Source organism: Vicugna pacos, chromosome 6 (assembly GCF_048564905.1).
Source record: "Vicugna pacos chromosome 6, VicPac4, whole genome shotgun sequence".
Lineage (NCBI taxonomy): Eukaryota > Metazoa > Chordata > Mammalia > Artiodactyla > Camelidae > Vicugna > Vicugna pacos.
The window spans coordinates 32,633,683-32,652,675 of NC_132992.1; the positions used below are offsets into that span (position 1 = coordinate 32,633,683).

At 49.0% G+C, this 18,993-nt stretch overlaps 2 protein-coding genes across 5 annotated transcripts in view; one reads left to right on the forward strand and one right to left on the reverse strand.

Moving 5' to 3' along the window:
* Nucleotides 1–12,473, forward strand: part of LOC102526924 (T cell receptor alpha chain MC.7.G5-like) — a 403,550-nt gene extending 391,077 nt beyond the window's left edge. The window contains exons 5-8 of the mRNA XM_072962791.1: nucleotides 8,363–8,623; nucleotides 10,080–10,124; nucleotides 11,135–11,242; nucleotides 11,908–12,473. Coding sequence (XP_072818892.1) covers nucleotides 8,363–8,623; nucleotides 10,080–10,124; nucleotides 11,135–11,241 — 413 coding nt within the window. The 3' untranslated portion in view covers nucleotide 11,242; nucleotides 11,908–12,473. The remainder of the gene's footprint in view (nucleotides 1–8,362; nucleotides 8,624–10,079; nucleotides 10,125–11,134; nucleotides 11,243–11,907) is intronic.
* The window catches only part of DAD1 (defender against cell death 1), a 69,407-nt gene that overhangs the window by 31,447 nt on the left and 18,967 nt on the right, over nucleotides 1–18,993 (reverse strand). The gene's annotated exons all lie outside the window — the stretch shown is intronic.

An 18,993-nucleotide genomic window follows, 5' to 3' on the forward strand; every position in this document is an offset into this window, starting at 1 on the left:
CCAATACATTCACATCTGGGAAAGGCTTTAAAGTTGCCATTGTTCCTAGTAGGTAAACCCTGCAAGGTGTCGGGGCGATGTGGGTCCAGCCTGATGCCCTCGAGCCATTCCTGACACAGCAGAATTTGCTACGTGTCTGACTAGTGTTCGGCAATTGCCCGAGTGGAATGAAGCTGTTTCACAATGATTAGAAGAAAATAATCAGCATCACGGAGGCCCTTAATTGTGTGGGTAGGAGTTGGTAGGAGAACAAACCGATTCAGAACATGGAAAACTTAAGAAATTGGACTGGAATTCAGGATGGAATTTTGTTTGTTTGCTTGGGGATTTTTTTTGTTGTTGTTCTCGTATTTTATTGAAGTATAGTTGATTTACAATGTGGTGTTAGTTTCTGGTGTACAGCATAGTGATTCAGTCACACATATATAAGCATATTCTTTTTTATATTATTTTTCATTGTAGGTTATTGCAAGTTCCCTGTCCAATAACATAGGACTTTGTTGTTTGTCTACTCTATATACATATATAGGATGGAATTTTAAATTCTTTGAACTAGAGAAGAGACTTCCAAGGAATATATATCTAAACTTGTATATTAAATATACAGGAATATATATTAAGCTCCACAAACATTAATGAGTGTTTTAAGGAAAACAAAAAAAGATTCTTGGATCAAGTAAGTTTGAGAAGCTCTGGATTTCCTCACTGCAAGATTTCTCAGAGCCTTTAAAATGCTAATATTCATTGTCAGTCTTCAAGACTGAAATGCAATATACGGCATTTTCCGAACTTTTTTGAGCTTAGAATCTTTTTTTGCAGACAAATTTAGTACTAGAGTTCTGTGAAATTTTCACTGAAAGGACTTGTCTAAACCACTCTCAAATTTTGGAGATTTTTTTTCCCCATAAGACTGTCAACTCTAATCTTAGAAATCTCTAGAGAAGTAGATTCTCAGGCCTCATTGGCAACTCACTCCTGAGTCTCACAACCTTCATAGTTAAGCAGCCCTCCTTGTGCATTTTATGTGAATATGTCTATGGCAATATTAGTCTCTCTCTCTCTCTCCCTGCTGTCAAGGAGTACTATAACCCCTTCTTTTTCCTCTTTTTTTTTAATTGAAGTATAGTCTATTTATAATGTTAATTTTTGGTGTATAGCATAGTGATTCTTTATATATATATATACACATATTTCTTTTCATAGTCATTTTCATTATAGGCTATTACAAGGTATTGAATATAGTTCCCTGTGCTGTACAGTGGGATCCTGTTGTTTATCTATTTTATGTATTGTAGTTAGTATCTACAAATTCCAAACTCCCAATTTATCCCTCTCCACCCCATTTCTACCCTAGTAACCATAAGCTTGTTTTCTATGTCTGTGAGTCTGTCTCTGTTTTGTTAATAAGTCCATTTGTGTCCTTTTTTTTTTTTAGATTCCACATATAAGTGATATCATACAGTATTTTTCTTTCCTTTCTGGCTTACTTCACCTAGTATGACAATCTCCAGGTCCATCCATGTTACTGCAAATGGCATTATTTTATTCTTTTTTATGGCTGAGTAGTATTCCATTATGTGTATATGTGTATGTATATACACATACACACACACCCCACAACTTCTTTATCTAGTCATCTGTCGATGGACATTAGGTTGCTTCCATGTCTTGGCTATTGTAAACAGTGCTTCTATAAACACTGTATAACCCCCTTCTAAAAGGAGAGCTTCCACAGGCCTCCCGTGATTAAGCCCTACCCCAAGTTTTCCATCTATTGCCAGTGCTGTGAATTTTCCCTCAAGATTGATTTCCAGTTAATCCCTGGCTCTTCTCCAGATTCTTCCAATTTTCCTCCTTCACTTTCAGTGACAGAATGGGCACTCATCATCCAGGAAGGCCTGACCAGCTCAAGGCCAGCTATAAGGGAAAGGTCTGTGAGGTGATTATTATACAGAAAGCAGAGGGATTAGGACTCAGTGGGCCAGACTTCTCTCTTGTGTCAGAGAAAGGGTGATTTTGGAGGAGCCTGTAAAACAGGGACAGGAGACATTGCCGCCCCAGTGAAACTGACCCTGCGGGGGTTAGAGTTCTTGTAAAGCATCCTCCTAGGGTGTGCTGTCTGGTAGCTACAGTAAGCTGATCTTTGGAGCCGGGACCAGGCTGGCTGTACGCCCATGTGAGTATGACTGTGCAAATGACCAGGGCAAAGTAACCAACAACTTGTCTGTGAGAAAACCGGCAGTGATTTATGGCAAACTCGGGAATATGTGAAACACTCGTTTCCACATCTACAAACTCTTCCAGTAACTTAAAATGTCCCCATTTCTCATATTAAAGACAGAAGCACCAAGAGCCAATTGGGCAAGTGAAAATCAGAGCAGAATAATTTACAGAAACGTAAAAAGAGTTGCAAATATTCAGTGCTTTCAGCCGAAGCCAATAATATCAGCACAAAATAATCCAAACATTCAGGAAATTAGCTAAGTACCCTTAGGGGAAAGAAATGAGTACAAACTCTTTTACTGCAGCAGGTAACTAAATCCCTGGATGGGCTAATGAGCGTGGTGTGGGGAGACCTGCTTACAGAATCTTCTTCTCTGGACTTTAGTAGAGTTTTGAACCACTCCCAGGATAAAAGTGACCCAGACCCTATCTGAATGGAAAATATGCCATGTGAAATAACAAGGCATGAAGGCAGGAGGGTGTGGGGTTCAGAGCACAGCTTGGGAGGCTGGCAGATCTGGGAGAAAGTCTGGCTTTACCCTCTCCAGCTAATGAAGTCTCCACTTTCTCAACAGCAAAACGACAATAATCACATCATAATAATACAAGACACGGCTTGGCATATAGCAAGTAATAAATGGAAGCTCTCCTAAATAATGACTATTATTATCATCATCATCATCAAGGCTTTGTTATACTAAAGCTTCATTATTATAAAGGGAAAAGGGAACCTTGGGAAGTAGAAAAACCTAAGAAACAAAGACCCAGGTTGCCTTTTAGGATGGTGCTCTCAGCCTGGTGGGTTCCAGCAGGTTAACATCAGGAAGGTTATTGCAAAGACCTTCCCCTCAGTGGGGATTCGACAGTGGTAACAAGTTAATCTTTGGAGCAGGGACCAGACTGAGTGTCCAGCCAAGTAAGGAGAGCGGGGCAAGGGTGGGCACTGACAACTAATTCTTCTTTGTCCAAGATGCCGAGTTGATGCCAGGTGTTTTCTTCTGCAGGATCCCAAATAGTTATTTCCACCCATCTCAGAAAATCTGCTCATCCTGCCCTCAGTGTCAGGAAACATCCTTGGGCTGGAACTTAAAGAATCATGAGGCAGGTGAAGAGCAAACAGTCCTGGATCTTTCACGAGGGGATCCAAGATACTGCTGCTCTGAGCAGGGGGGTTTTGCTCTACTGAATTCTTGGTGTTCGGAAATCACAACCTCCAACCCAGGGCACTACAGCAGGATGGGGCAGGAGGGAAAGGATTAAGAGAAAAAGTCTCAACACAAAAGAGCGGAAGGTCTACCTCTAAAGTGTGTGATCCTCCGGTCTCCTGTGAGACATCAGTGCTTCTCCCATCGAAGTAGGAGGTAGGTCCAGCGAGTTTCTGTAATGGGGTCACCTGCTGTGTGAATACCAGAGGAACGGCTGGTAAACTCACATTTGGGAAAGGAACCCAAGTATCCATAATATCTGGTGAGTCCTCCCGGGTGGCACCATTTGCCACCCCATAGGCCAATGTCACTAATCTTTTTTTCCGGAGATATCAGTATTACTACGAGGAGTCTAACTGAGTGTTACCACTAGTTGCTTACAGAGGCCTCTGGGAAGGGGAAAAGCAACACCGTCAGTCTTGAAGATCTGCATTTCTCTAGGTCAAACACATTAAAATTTGACTTTAATCATTCAGTGGATAATTTTAAATGCCTTCTTTGTGGCCATCACTCTATAAAATATTAAACTAAGTATGAAACTATCTAAGATAGATGCCAGACCAGTCCCCAAAACAGTATAAAAACTAGCCAAAGGGACCAAACAATTGTAAAGTTAGCAACCTGAAAACCATTTGAGTACCAACCAATTGATGATATCAACAGGCACAAAGAGATTCAGAGCAATGGGGTCCTGGCTGAAAAGGTGGCCTAGATGGAGAAGGTTTTATGCAGTAGAAAGGATTCATGGCGCCTGAAGGATAGCTAAGATCTGTATGGGCAAAGAAAGGAGAAGAGGGGACTTGCAGGCGTAAGGAACACCAAGAAAGAAGGCATGATCTTGGGAATGAATAAGGCACATGTACTCTGGCCCAAGTAAACACATCTGATAATACAGCTGGATGGAGAGAAAGGCAAAGACGTCTTCACAGACAATGGAGAAAAGGAATACGAGAGCCTTCAAGAGAATACAGATAATTAGGGCCAGGCCCAGCCCCCGGGAACCTGGAAATCCAATTCAGAAATGCAGACCAGGATGAAGGTGAGAGGGGCCAGCTCTTTCCATGGACAGCTCATGGCCTAGACCTCCCACTGCTTGCTCAGTGGGCTGTGAGAGGGGTCACCCTACCCCTCAAAGGAGGGGAAACCTAAGGCTTTCTGTAATGGAGACATTGGGAGTGGTATGGAGGTGTTGCCTCCCAGCTGCAATTTGGCAAGGGAACCAGAGTTTCCATTACTCCTGGTAAGTCTGCCCGGGGTTCACTGTTTCCTGATGCTCACCAGAGCCTCAGTGGGATTCAGACTCAGTGTCAGTGTTGCTAACTCACACTTTGGTTTCCTGGTGCCTAACTGCAAAGGACAGATTAGCGGTAAGGGAGCTTTCAACCACTGCTGCGCCTCTGGGGATCTAACACACAAGGACCATCGAACATGTGCTTCTGTGGTTAGTTTTGAATGAAAATGAATGGTTAGGATCTAGAACAGCCAGACTTCCACACTGAAAAACTGATCCAGTCTTGAGAAGGCTACCTTCCGAGATGTCATCAATGGTAGGGGGGTGTTTACCTTGCTAAGGTGGAACAGGATGTCTCTGCTCCCAGGGGTCTGGCAGATGGATCCGTAAAACCCTCCAAATTAATAGTGACTCATTTTTTTGTTTTTGGACAAAAAGAAGGTTGTGTACTTCTAAGTACATGGGGGTAAAAATAAAAGGGGGCTAAAAAAAATCAAGTTAAGGATCAGTAGCCAGTCTTTTTTTTTCTTTATTTAAGTATAGTTGATTTACAATATTATGCTAGTTTCTGGTGTACAGGATAGTGATTCAGTTATATATATATTCTTTTTCATTATAGGCTATTATAAGATATTGAATACATTCCTTGTGCTGTACAGTAAGACATTGTTGTTTATCTATTTTATATAGAGTAGTTGGTATCAGTACCCTGCTTTTTTGACCTAGAAGTCTAATGAGCAGAAATTTTGCAGATCTGCTGGCCACTAGGCCACTTGTTTATCCAACATTGTTTCTTGAGCACCTACTATGTGGCAGATGCTAGGGACACAGCAGTAATCTGGGGATAGGCCTTTGCTGTCACAGAGCTTACATTCCAGGGAGCCAAGAGTTTGGTGTGGCTATGCTCACACAGGGCATATAAAGGACCTGAGAGAGGAAATTCAAGCTCTCCAGATCATGACAGGCCCTGAATGTCATGCCAGGAAGTGTGGGCAGTATCCTGTGGGTAATGGGGAGTCCCTGAATGACTTTGAACAAAATGTGACCAAGTCAGCTCTATGCTCTAGACAAGTCCTTTGGGAGATGAGCTCAAAGGTCAGATTGAAGTCAGGGGAACAGGGAGAGGGTGAGCAAGAGAGGAGATAAGAGGTGGGGAAGATGGACAGGAGAAACAACAGCAAAAAATGCACATAGGGAAGCCCAAAGGGCATCCGCTGGGAAAGACAAGACTTGATAAAAGCTAAAAATCACCTCAGTTCTTCTGACTTCACTAATTGCCACTTCATTTTAATCTCTCGCTAGCAAAACTGAAGAACTGGCCTGCTCCTAGCAGGCACCCCTCACAGACCTCGGGATGGCTTTTAAGTCTCACCCTCAGCCCCTGGTGCCTTTCCTCATATTCTATGGCATGCTCCCTCCAGACCAGTGCTGTCCGATAGAACTTTCTGTGACAATAGCAATATTCTGTCACTCTGCACTGTCCAGTGCAGTAGGCACCAGCCACATGTGGCTACTGAGCTCTTAAAATGAAGTTTTAATTGTTAGTTGAATTTTTAATTTGACTTGATTTGGGTTACTCACTGAAACAGCTACACATAGCTAAAGACGATCACATTGGACAGTGTGGTCTAGACCTTCTCCCGCCTGACACCCACCAGCTCTAGGACTTGAGTGAGAGTTTAACCAGGACTCAAAGTTGGGCATCTGGTAGCCATAAAAAAGAAGAAAATAATGCCATAGAGATTGCCATTCTAAGTGAAGTAAGTCAGAAAGAGAAAGAAAAATACCATATAATATCGCTTATATGTGGAATCTAAAAAAAATTTTTTAAAGGCTACAAATGGACTTATCTACAAAACAGAAAACAGACTCACAGACATAGAGAACAAACTTATGATTACCAGAGGGGAAGGGGAGTGGGAAGGGATAAATTGGGAATTCAAAATTTGCACCTGTTAGGGAGTGATGGAAATGTTAGCTATCTTGACTGTGGTGGTGGTTTTATAGGTGTATACATCTATCAGAATTCATCAAATTGTACACCTGAAATTTGTGTAGTTTACTGTACAGGAACCATACTACAATAGAGGTGTTAAAAAAAAGTTGGGTATCTGGCCCCTGCAGCACCCCCTTTCCCCTCTAAGGCCAAACAGTCTGGTGGTACCTTAGCTTCTGCCTTCTTCTTGAGGCCACATTCTCTCAGCACCTCCACACCCTTCCAGGTCCCCATCCCCAGTCCCACCTGGGACTCCTACTGATGACTAACAGATCCATTGGGGTATTAGCTAATGGCTTCCCGTCTCTCCCCACCCAGTAAAAGATAGGGCCTTAACCCAGTAACCCTCTGCCTCCCAGGGAGATGGAGATTGGAAGGGAGCAGGCAGAATCCTTTGAGGCCAGAGCTTTGGATATCGCTCCCCTGTGACCACAGACCCACCCCGGCTCTGCTGTTCCGGGGACAGCCCCACCCAGAGGCAGCTCTGCCTTGACTCAGCAACCCAAGGCCATGCCAAGAGCTGATTCCCCTGATTTGGGACCTAGCTGGCTATCTGCATTGCCAAGGCCACCCTGGCTGGCTGATGCATCTTGCATCGCTGCTCTGAAAAACTCTGCATGCGTGGTGAGGAGCTGTGGGAGCAGAGAACCACAGGGGCAGGAAGCTCTAGTCCCAACATTGTTCTCAAGTCTCTGGGTGGCCCCAACGTGTTAATCTCCCTGGCAAACCTCTGCTTCCTCCTCTAAAGGCAGGAGGTCTGAAAGAATAAACACTGAGGGTTGCATTAAAAACACTAAATCCTATGAAAATACTGAAGAGTCAGTCTCAGCACAGAAGAAGAGCCCCCGGCAACTCCCGCTTCCTGGGGGTGCAGAGTGGTAACTGAGTAGTGCTCGGGAGCACATGGTCACGGCAATAACCCCGGAGTATCGAGAGCTACAATGACTAAAACTATCTCAGTATTTCAGTTTATTAAATATAATTTTATATGGAGAAACCCTCATGGCTTCTCGGAATAGTCTGGTTAGGAAATTGGATGAGGCAACATCCTCATTTTACAGATGAATTTCCTGGGGCTTGAGGTGCTGCTGTGAGTTGCTCAAGGCCTGTGTCTAGTAAATGGTGGAGCCTGGGCGGGGACGCAGGTGTTCTGATTGAGAGTCTAAAACTTTTATCCTTGAGGGAAATCTCCTGGGGATGCTATCGATCTAACTGAAGCCCAGCCTATCATAAATCTCCAGTTCCTGCCAATGCGCAGCCTAAGTGAGGGACACCACCCCGGATTCTGAGATGTGTGGTTTGCTTTGCTGGGCCTCCTTCCTCTGCTTTTTCCTGCCAGAGCTGTGTTGTTGCTTAAGAGGCTGGCTGAGCTTTTGAAGAAGTTCCTATTAAGTAGAAGAACAGGGATTATCATTAAGTAGCCCTGCATTTCTGATGTCCTTGAATGGCAGGCAGGACCTGGCAGGGAGCGTTCACTGAGAGACCCTGACCTCGGCCAGGACTCGTGGCTTGTGCCTGTCCCTGAGTCCCATCCACTGAGAGCAGCTGGAATGTCCTAGTATGTTCTTTCCCATCTAAGGCTTGAGATTGTGACTTGCCAGCCCCGCAGAGCCCCACTCTTGCCCATCCCTGGCATCTGGACTCGGGCCTGGGTTGAGGAAAGGAGGGAAATGAGCATCTCCTAACCCAGGTCCTTTTGGCCCACAGTTATCCAGGACCCCGACCCCGCTGTGTACCAGCTGAGAGACTCCAAATCCAGTGACACCACCGTCTGCCTGTACACCGATTTTGGTTCTCAAATCAACATGACACAGTTACCAGCCACGGACCTCAAGGTGTTCAACTCAACTAGCACTGTGCTAGACATGGGGGCCATAGGTTCCAAGAGCAACGGAGTCCTCTCTTGGAGCAACAGCACTAGTTTTGGATGTCAAGATGCCTTCAGTGAGACCTTCTATGCCAGTGAAGGTGAGTGCAGCCCCGGTGCCTGTCTAAGCTGAGTCTCCTCCCTTTGAGTGACCTGGTTGTGCCCAGGGCTCAGGTCCCTGGTATCCGAAAGCTGCTCTGATTGGTGGTCTCGGCCTCATCAATTGTCAGCAAAACCCCCAACACTCTCGTTACTGACCACCAGTGAGTCCCACCCTGGCAGACCACAGAATGTCCTGGGCACACAGCAGACGGGGAGAGGCAGTGGGAGAGGGCACTGGCCCTGAGGCTCACCTGCTCTGAGTCCCCACCTCCCTGCCTCTGCTCAGCCCCTCACTGCTCCTCCTGTGATGCACTTCTCCAAGATCCCTCCCTTTATTTCTCTCTCTACCAAAGGTCTCTCCCAGCTCCTGACCTCACTCACTCATTCATTCAGCAATCACTGTTCATGTGCAACATGCCAGGTGCTGGAGTGGAGGAGCAAACACATCAGATGAGGGGTCTGCCCCGAGCAAGCTCCATTTTTACTGGGAGGACCACCCATTAGCAATTGGAAATCTAGAGAACTCCAGATTGGAATATGTGCTGTAACTTGGAGTTTAGGAAACAGCCACCTTAGGGACACGTGCCAGAGAAGGGCTGAGATCTCAAAGCTAAGAAGTCCCAGCCATGCGAAGGGCCAAGAAGGGACCCTAAGGAGGCCTGAGCCAGGGGCACAGTGAGAAGGGAGCAGGGCAGGAGGGGATGAGATGGTGGGAGTAGGCAAGGGCCAGATCACAGGACCTCACAGGTCATGAGAGGGAGATACTGTTCTAGGTACAATGAGAAGCAACTTATTGTCTGTAAGCAGGGAAATGACATTTAATCTAAGTTTTTTTAAAAAGCGCTCTGACTGCTGAGTGGAGAATAGATTGTAGGAGCCAAGGATGGAAGCAGAAAAGAAGCGATTGGAACAGAGAGATGACGGAGGCTGGGACAGGGCTGTAGCAGGGAATTTGAGTGTCCAGCACGTTTGGGATTCAAAGGTAGAACCATTTGAGATGAGAAGGGAAAGAGGGGATCAAGGAAGGTGGCTAGAGTTTATTTCTGAGCAGCTGAGTTAATGGTAGTCCTATTTCCTGAGAAGGAGAAGAAAAATTGGTGATGCAGGGATCAAAACTTTGTGGAACATATGAAAGCATCCGTACCCCTTTTGGTCACAGTGTCTGCCTTCCTGCCTCTATCAGACTGCAGACTGGAGAATGCCCAAGGGCAGGGTCTGTGTCTGAAGGCTCCTTATGGCCTCATGTCATGTAACGTGTGTTCAGCACAACCAGTGTTCATTAAGTGAATGAAATGGTGCCCAGAAGCCAGGGTGCTGGTCAGTTCCCTCCTGATCTCTTCCCGAGGAAGCCTGGAAAGGCTGTGAATGTTCACCAGCCCAAATCCTGGGGCTCTGGGGTGGGAGGGTCAGCACAGTCTGGACTCTAAGAAAAAATATCTTTGTTTCTTCTTTTAGAATTTCCCTGCAATCCCAAGTTGGTAGAGAAAAGCTTTGAAACAGGTACGAGAGGGGTCTATCCTGGCTTCATACCGGTTTGGGGAGGTTTGGGGAGGTGATTGAATCCACAATTACCCGGACTGGATAGAGGACGTGGGAAGGAAGGTGTGGGTCTGGGAATGAAGTTCTGAGGAGCAAGAACAGCATCCCGAGCCCCACTCAGAGCTGCCCCGGGGGTGTTCTTGAACCCCCAGTTTCCTCTCACCACCTCCAATTTTCTCTTCCACTCTAAGTACTTGGAGGACGAGTCTAGTTTGACTAGACCCATGATTCACTCCTGGGCCTCTGTGTTCCTTTCAATGGCTCCACTGTCAGCAGAGCTGAGGAGAGCTCCTGGGTGGCCCGGCTGTGAAATCTCTGACCGGCTTACATGTAGCCCTAAACTAACCAGGGCATCCTGAGGACATGCCCCCTCCACAGCCAGGGGGTTTTGCCTTCTTTCAGAAAGAGCAGAGAGGAGGGGAGAGTATAGCTCAGTGATAGAGTGCACACCTAGCATGCACAAGGTCCTAGGTTCAATCCCCAGTATCTCCATTAAATAAATAAATAAACCTAACTATCTCCCCCTTAAATTAAAAAAAAAAAAAGAGCAGCAGAACTCATGTAGGCGGTGACCTTGTCTCTCAAAGATCCCCACCCCTCCTCACCACTGACCCTAGGCCCATATTCATTTCCACTTGAGCCCTTACTGAGTCATCCCTCTCTCTCGTGGTTCAGCCACTAAATTCGCACTCAGGGGCCCAGACCCAGGGAATCGTGTGTGATAAGTTCTGGCACCCACCATCCTCATCCACGGAGGGAGCTCAGAAATAAAACGAGGACCAAGTGCAGTTAGCGTTTCCTCTTGGCAATGAAGTGTTTATGAGGGAATGTGCAGCAAAGCTCAAAGGGAGAGGCGACTCCCAGGCGTTGAAGCACCCCCCCCCCGACTCCCCACCCTGCCTTTGGTGTCACGTGGCCTGTGCAGACCTGGCGTGCGTGCCAATGACTGCTGTGGCCCCTTGGTTTTGCAGATATCAGCCTGAATTTCCAAAATCTACTGGTGATCGCGTTCCGCATCCTCCTCCTGAAAATGGTCGGGTTTAACCTGCTCATGACACTGCAGCTGTGGTCCAGCTGAGGTGAGCCAGCATCTCAAATGGGAGGTGGGGTGTGGCAGTCTTGGGGTGGGTCCCCAAGTTCTGAAAAGCAAACCAGGGTCTTGCTTTTAGGTCCAAAGGCTGGGCCTGCCAAAATGCTTTTTTTTTTTCCTGCTAGGAGTTCCTCTTGTTAATAGCAAGGCCCTGGAACACATGTATAACACAATACCCTCCTCAGGTGACAACTGTCACCTCGATTGAGCCATGTCTCCCCTACAAAGTATGAAGAACAGTTGTAATTATTCCTCATTTGGGAAATGAAGAAACTGAGGCCAGGTAACATCAAGGGCCACACAGCTAATGAATAGAAGGAAATACAGAAACTCAGAACTGGACTCATTCATTCATACCCATGCCTTCTATTGTATCCCTTTCACTACAAATCCTGAAGGGGCCATCAATTCCTGACCCCAATATAGTGAGAAGACATTATACTCATATTACACCCTAGTCCTGGCTCCGTACCCCTCTGCACCCAGCGTCCTTGGTCATCCAGCTGACAAGAGCATCCGTTTCCACCACCATCAGAAAGAACCCCGGGGTCCGTTTGCTCCTAGAACTCTACAAACAGATGTGTCCCCGTCACATCCCTAACTGTCCTGGGTCTCCTCAGTATCCAGCCTGACTTCTGTTCTTTCTCATCTCAGGTCGCCAAGAACATGAGAGCCATGTGCTCCCTCGCCCCTTCCTCTTCATAGCCAGTCCTCTCCCTCTTCAAGCAGAGAGGAATGTTCTCTGCCCCGTGGACAAGAAGGCTCCATCCACCTCTCTGGCCTTAGGCAATACCACCGACGGGATCCCACCAGATATTCGTGATCAAGATTCTGGAGAGCTGTCCAGCACTGCCGCCACCCACTCTGTTGCCTCATTGCTACTTGTCACTGCCTGGCATCCCCGGCAAAGGCGGGGGCTGCTGCAGCCCCTCCTGGCCGTGGAGAAGCTCCCTCCCCACTCCCAGAGACTGCCTCGATGCCCACTGGGTGATGGATCCTCAGTGGGGTCTCTTGAGTTCTAGCTCCTGAAGCACATTGTGCAGAGTTTGTATTTTTTTTAAATAGTGTTCATAAAGAAATACCTACCACCCTCTTCCCCAAGATGTGGGGGAAATTATCTCATTATCTAGGCCCTGCTCTGCTGTGTATCTGAGCCACGTTTTGCTGCCTTGGCTTCATTAAAAGTGTTTTGACAACATTGTAAAATGACTATAACTCAATAAAAAATGTTTAAGAAAAAAAAAGTGTTTTGGAAGAGCAGAGACTGTGCTCCTGTTTGGCTGGGTTTGGTCGGGGGGGTTGTCGCCCAGCTACGGATCACTAGCCTGGCAGAAAGAACTGAGACGTTTGTCCATGATGACGTTCAGGGAACCTAACTCAACAAGCTGCTTAAGTCAACCTCTTCCTGGAATAACCTCTAAAAAAATCCACTCAGAAGGCTGTGCTGGGGGCCAGGCAAACCCACTTAAAAGCTTGGGTCCCTGCTCCTCCGTTTTCATGCCACACCACTGGGCCACCCATAGCCGGATGCCCAGACACATGGGTGGTAATGACCTATAGTTGAAATTGGGCAGACAGGGACCACCCAGCAAGTGTCCCCAAAAGGCCACCCACTGTCTCCTGCCCTCCTGGAGCATTTCCTTTGCCTTCCCTCTCAGGCTGGATTCGCAATGAAACTGTGCATTGCTCTACAAATTCATGGTTGGGGACCACCCACCCCTCCACTGCCTGGGTCCCCATTCAAGGCCCAGCCCCTTGGAGTGCCCAGTCAAGGAGCCAGGGAAGTGGGTAGAAGCCTGACTACTCCCACCACCCTGGGTGTGAGAATGAGGAGAACAAAGATGAGCTCTCTCTCCTCAAGCCCAGGGACTCAGCCAAGGAGACAGATGTCTCAAGCCCTCACCTAGAGGACAGGAGGTGGGATTCTCCTAACCTTTCGTGGGGTCATGGGCACTGATGGGAACACCCCCAGAGACCACTCAGGCATCCACCTCACAATTACAACTAATAAGACTGAAGCTCAGTGCTTACCATTCCCCCGGGGTGGGAAGGGATGTGTCTCTGACCACACCAGCCAGAAACATGCAAATCCTTCCAGCTACAATTCAGGCCTGCTTCTTTTCACAGGGATGGAGCCACCAGCTCGGCAGGCCCCTCCCCTCCCTGAGCTCCGCAGTTGGAGCTGCCTCCAGCTCCACTCATCTCTGACTCTGTGGCTTCTATAGAAGTAAGAACCCTGTCCATCTCCCACAGCACTCCCAAGGGTAGTCACAGAAATCCCACTTCTCCCTGAGCTGCCTCACGTGCAGCCCAAATATAAGTGGCCTTAAAGATCACTAAAGGGAAAGGTTTCAGAGGAAATCACATCATAGCAGGTCACTCACTCACACACAGGACAGGTACCACCTGCGGGAAACTCAAAACTGCCTCCTCCTCAGTCTAACACAATGCCAGAGATCCCACCGCTGGGAATTTCTTTTAATTAAAGCATCCTCTTCCCCATGTTAAATGAAAATGCGCCTGGGAGGGTTAACAGAGCAAGCCTTTATCAACTGTTAAAAACTTTAGGCGAATTAGTTTGTCTTTTTTTTTTTTCTCCTAAAGTAGTAATCCACTTTGGTCTGTATACTAAAGATCCAGGCAAGGAACGTGTGGGTGGCTGGGGAGACACGTCTGCTCCTGAGAGTTGGCTGCAAAGATGCTGGGGCTGAAGGGGACACAGGGCTTAGGACAAGGGACAGGAGCAGGGACCCTGGAAGGCAGTGAAGGGGCCAAAGACAGACCCTTACAAGACCTCGGAGGAGGCCAAGGGAGCCTAAGGAGTCATGCCAGTCCAGGGCCCTGAGATGGCAGTGCCCCATGGACACTGGACCGGTAAGGCCACCTGAGGACCTATGAGATGATGGGCAGCAGTGGCTAGGGAGCCACCCAGACCCATGGAGGGAGTAAGACCCACCCTTCCAGGCCCAGCCCAAGCCGAGGGTGATGAGGGGTCAGGCAGGTGGGAGACCATCTGGAGAGCAGGACAGCACTGCCTGTGAGAGGTTCCCATCTCAAACCAGGGGGTTCTTGATCCCAGCAAGAACCTTCTCTCAAGACTGAAGCAGTTAGCCTACAGCCAATGAGGGCCGAGTCAGAGGGCAGAGCAAGCGGGTGTGCTGAGCAGGTGGTGCAGAGGGGCCACTCACCTTTGTCCACTCTGTTCTCATGTCTGCCCAGGCCACCCTGGGGGTGTCGGAGGGAATTAAAGCAGCCTTGTGAGGAGGCACAGGGGAAGGGGGACCATGCCCACTAGGAGGGGCAGCACTGGGCCGAGGGCCTCTGCAGAAGATCCCCTCAGTGCAGTAAGACACCAGGCCTTGTTCAACATGGAGGGAAGAGGGAAGAGGCTGCTAAGGAAACCTGGATACAGTCATGAGTCCATAAGAAGGCCTAGCCCTGAGGAGACACAGTCCCTATGAGCAGGGACCAGCCTCCAGGAGGGAAGGTCACATACCATCCCCTGGGAAATGTGTCACCCAGGCCAGTTGTAGAACAGATTTCTCTGGACAGACACCCTACTGCCTGAAAAGACATAAGTGCAGGCCAACCCTGGAGGCAGAAGAATGGATTGCATGATTGCTTATAACCCGAGGCCTAGGGTTCTAGAGGATTCTCCGACACTTCACCCAGAGACCTGCCCTCTGAGTAGAAATGGAATCATAGTCCAGTCAAGAGAAGGTTAAGACCGGTGTATGCTTCAGAAACATACAGGTGGGGTCTTCAGTCCAAGAGAGCAACCCCTCTGCTAAGACCTACCATTGGAGAGGCACCATCTGAGTCCTGAAGGATTGTTTATCTTCTTGGTTTTCCCATGAAATCCATCTTCTCTGGGGTCACACATAAGCCCTTAACATATATCACTTTAACTATCAGGTAACATCTGGGCAAGAAAATCCACTCAACCATGTGCTCCTTGGGTTGGGAAGTGTATCTTATCTTATTCATCCATGTGTCTGCCACACCTAGCACAGTGCCTGGCTCACAACTAATGCCTAAAATACACTTAACCAGCAAGTGAACAGGTAAATGATTAGGGCCATCAGGCACTGGGGAGGGGGCCCAGTTGCACGTGATGCAGGGGAGCCAGTGGGGGGCAGGAAGCATAAGAGAAAGGAAAGCGGGGATTAATAGGTGAGGTGGCCCGGTGAGCCAAAATTTCACAATTTAGCCAAGAGCTAAGAGTACACCTCTCAAGAACTATCAGGAAAAGCAAAACCTGAGTGATGGCCCCGTGGTCAGGGCAGCCCCCAGGCAGGCACTAACCCAATAGAACCTGGAGGATGGTTATTCTGGGAAGACACAGAGCTTCCAGAAGTATTGCTCTGGTCACTGAGGGACCATATCAAGGTCTAGGGCTAAAGGCCATATTACCGTTCACTTCACTTTCTCTACACGTCCTATCTTAAAACTCCTTCTAGGGGTGGGGGGAATAATAGACCAGTGGTAGAGCATGTGCTGGGTTCCATCCAGGACCTCCATTTAAAAACAACACAAAACAAAACAAAAAACTCCTTCTGCAAACTACCTCCTGGAGCAGTGTGTGGGAAGAATGGCTTCTGACAGACGGGTGGGTCTGGGGCCGGGGAGCAAGCCGCCTGCAGACCCGGAACTGTCACTCAGTAAGTCCACTGACTAGCCAGGAGGCTGCAGACTGGCCGGTGCCCCGCCTCTGTGTAAGGCCACCTGGGTTTCAGGCCTCATCTCACCCAGACACACACATGAGTAAGGTTTCCTCTGAGTATCACACAGAGAGCTATATTTTGAAATTAATAAGCAGGTCAGACATTGAGTCAGTAGCCAGAAGTAGGACAGGAAGTGGAAAAAGTCTCCTACTTCCTGGCAGGTGTTTGGGGGCCTGGGGCCGCCCCGCCCATTTCCATGACATCATGGCTGCCAAGCGGGGGGGCCAGGGGGGCGCCCTTTGAAGCTTTCCCGCAGAAGCCACATCCTCTGGAAAGAAGAGTTAAAAATACTGAGTTAGAGATAGCATCGCCCCGGGCCACGTGCCGGGGCCGGGAGGGCTGCGCCGTTACACCGCCGCGACCGCAGGTGCGACAGGAAGGCGGCGAGCTGGGAGGGGCTGGCGGGCGGCACCCACGCCCACAGCAGGCCGGAGGTGCTGCACACCCCGCTGCAGAGAAGCACCCCCGCCCCGCCTCTGCCCCTCAACCGAGCCCTGAGATCAAACCTTGATCTCACCCGATTAAACCCTTGCTTAATACAAGACAAGCCCTCAAGGCTTATGTCCAGCCCGCCCTCCGCCCGAGGTGTGAGGGCCACATCTGCCTCCCACAACGGCTGGGATTGGTTCTCCTAGAAAGAACCTCCTCCTACTCCTGGTTGGGGTTGAGGTGCTGGGTGATGCTTCTGATGGTCGTCTGCCTCCCAGGGACCAAGGGCACTAGGATCCAGGAGGCCAGGAGCTGGGGAGCTGTAGAAAGTAGTGCAGAACCCGAGACCCCAAAAACGCCGGGCCTGGATGTCCTGCTCTGTGGCAGTGTCCCCAAGAACCCACCTGGGGGCAGCAGCGTTCCACCAAAGAAGCCTCTTCTCCCTTAGTCTGCTTATTCTGGGAAAGGAAAGCCCCCAAAGCTGAGGAAAACCCCTTTTCAGAGGAAAATAAAAGGACAGGAGACTTCACTGCAGGAGCCAAGTCCCTGCCCTTTGCCCGTCACTGCACTGGGCCCTGGTCGGCATGATCCTATCACATCGCATGGAGGAATGAGGGTGTAGGATCTGGCCCCGCAGGCAGCAGGGGGCACTACCTGCCCAGGATCACCAGGCTCCCTGTGAAGAGTACTAGAAGGGAGCCCTGAGGGAGGAGCTGGGGGAGCTCCCTGGGGGCCCGGAGAGAGTACTGGATTCAGAATCAGGGAGCCTGGGCTGACGGCCAGGATCCACTAAGCCGAGGACCTTGTGCCTTGGGCAGCTCACTAACCACCCACAGCCTCAGTTTCCCAGGGGGTCAGTGCTCAGTCACAGGGTAGCTAAGAACCAAGGCTTCTCTCACTGTGCATCCCTGCCAAGTGCCAGACACCAGCCCCAGGCCCTGGGGATTCAGTCTCTGTACAAGATGTGCGACTCCACACAGGTGACGCTCAAGGACAGGCAAAACTAATCACTAGTGATGGATGGTGGATGCCTCTGGGGTGGAAGGACTGACCAGAAAGGGGCACTAGGGAAACTTCTGGGTGGTGGAAATGTTCTGCATCTTAATTTGGGTGATTTCCACAGGTGTATACACATGTCAAAATGAGTCCAGCTGTACACCTAAGAATTGTGCATTTTAGCATATGTAAATTCCCATTAACAAACATATAGTTTCAGCTTAGTAACTGACATGCAAATAAGGGAATGCCCAGAAAGATGATCAGAGAGCCTATGTTTGGGTCAGTTGGCCTGGGTCAGGGTGGACCACCTCCGTAGGATAAAAGTGGGGCCCCTGCTTCAAGAAGCTGGCACCCAGGGGAGCCTAGGGCTCCCTGCCCCACCAGTGGGTCACTGTTGCCCACAGTGGGTGACCACTTCTCCCTTCACTATGGCCCCAGGAGCTTCTGGTTACACCCCCATGTGCATTTTGTTGCCCCTTCCATGACTTCCAGCTTCTGGGAGAGCTTGATGGAGGGAAAATTACAGAACCAGGAGGCCCTGGCAAGGCTGTAGCCAAGCTTCTGATCAAAGCCAACACTCCTGGCCCCAGAGCACTCCAGGCCACCCAGACCCCTCTCGTTGCATCATCCCTGAACACTCTCGCTTCTGATTGCCCCTCTCACCCTCTGGGGGCCTCTCTGCCTTCAGAAGGGCCCCCTTGAGCCCTGGCAGGACACAAGGTCTGAAGGAATGAAGGCAGACCACCCTCTGGCTGACAGCTTCTCTGGGCAGCCACCTTCTCAGGCCAGAACACCCTCCATTCTTCCAGGTGGGTTCCACCACCTTGGGGAAGAGGGCAGCCCATTCTCCCTGTTTGCTCCAGAAATGCGAGCAAGCTCCCATTCCAGAGGCAATGGGATACGGGAAGAGAGCCCTCCCATTTTCAAATTCTTTCAAAAATCCCACTGAGAAGCAGAAAGGGTACTTGTCTACCCTTTCCCTGAACCACCCACACAAAATTCAGCCAAGGAGAAAAAAAGAACCTATTGGGGAAGAGCATATAAATGTGAGACAAGGCTGGAAGGACTTAAGAGAGTTCAAATAAATGAAGGGCTGTGGTTCAGAAAGTGGTCAGCAACGGGTCTCCATTTCATGCCTCCAGCCTTGATGGGAGGAAACTGGGTTAACATTAAAAAGGACTTCTTTCCAGTGGAGACAGCAAGACACTATTTTTAGCAAACTCTAGGGCATCCTTACTTCTCCTTGCTGACCCAAGTTATTCCAGTGATTTACCAAGGGACATGGGTGGGGTGGCATCCTTATCTGGAATCTTTATGAAGAATATCGTGCATCTGTACAACACCAAAGCCAACGTGAGCTCCTCTGCTCTTGACTGTAAGGCTAAGCAGTAGGCAGAGGATTTTGTCCCCCCTCTGAGGAACCGGGAAACAGGTGAAGGGGCTCACTTGCCATCACAGTGAACTAGGCTCACATCAGCACCAGACTCAGATCCCCAGGCTCTCCTCCAAGCCCTATGGACCCCCAAGTCCCAGATGCAGCCATCACAGAGGAAGGAGCAGGAAAGGATGAAGGTCTCAGGAACCCCTG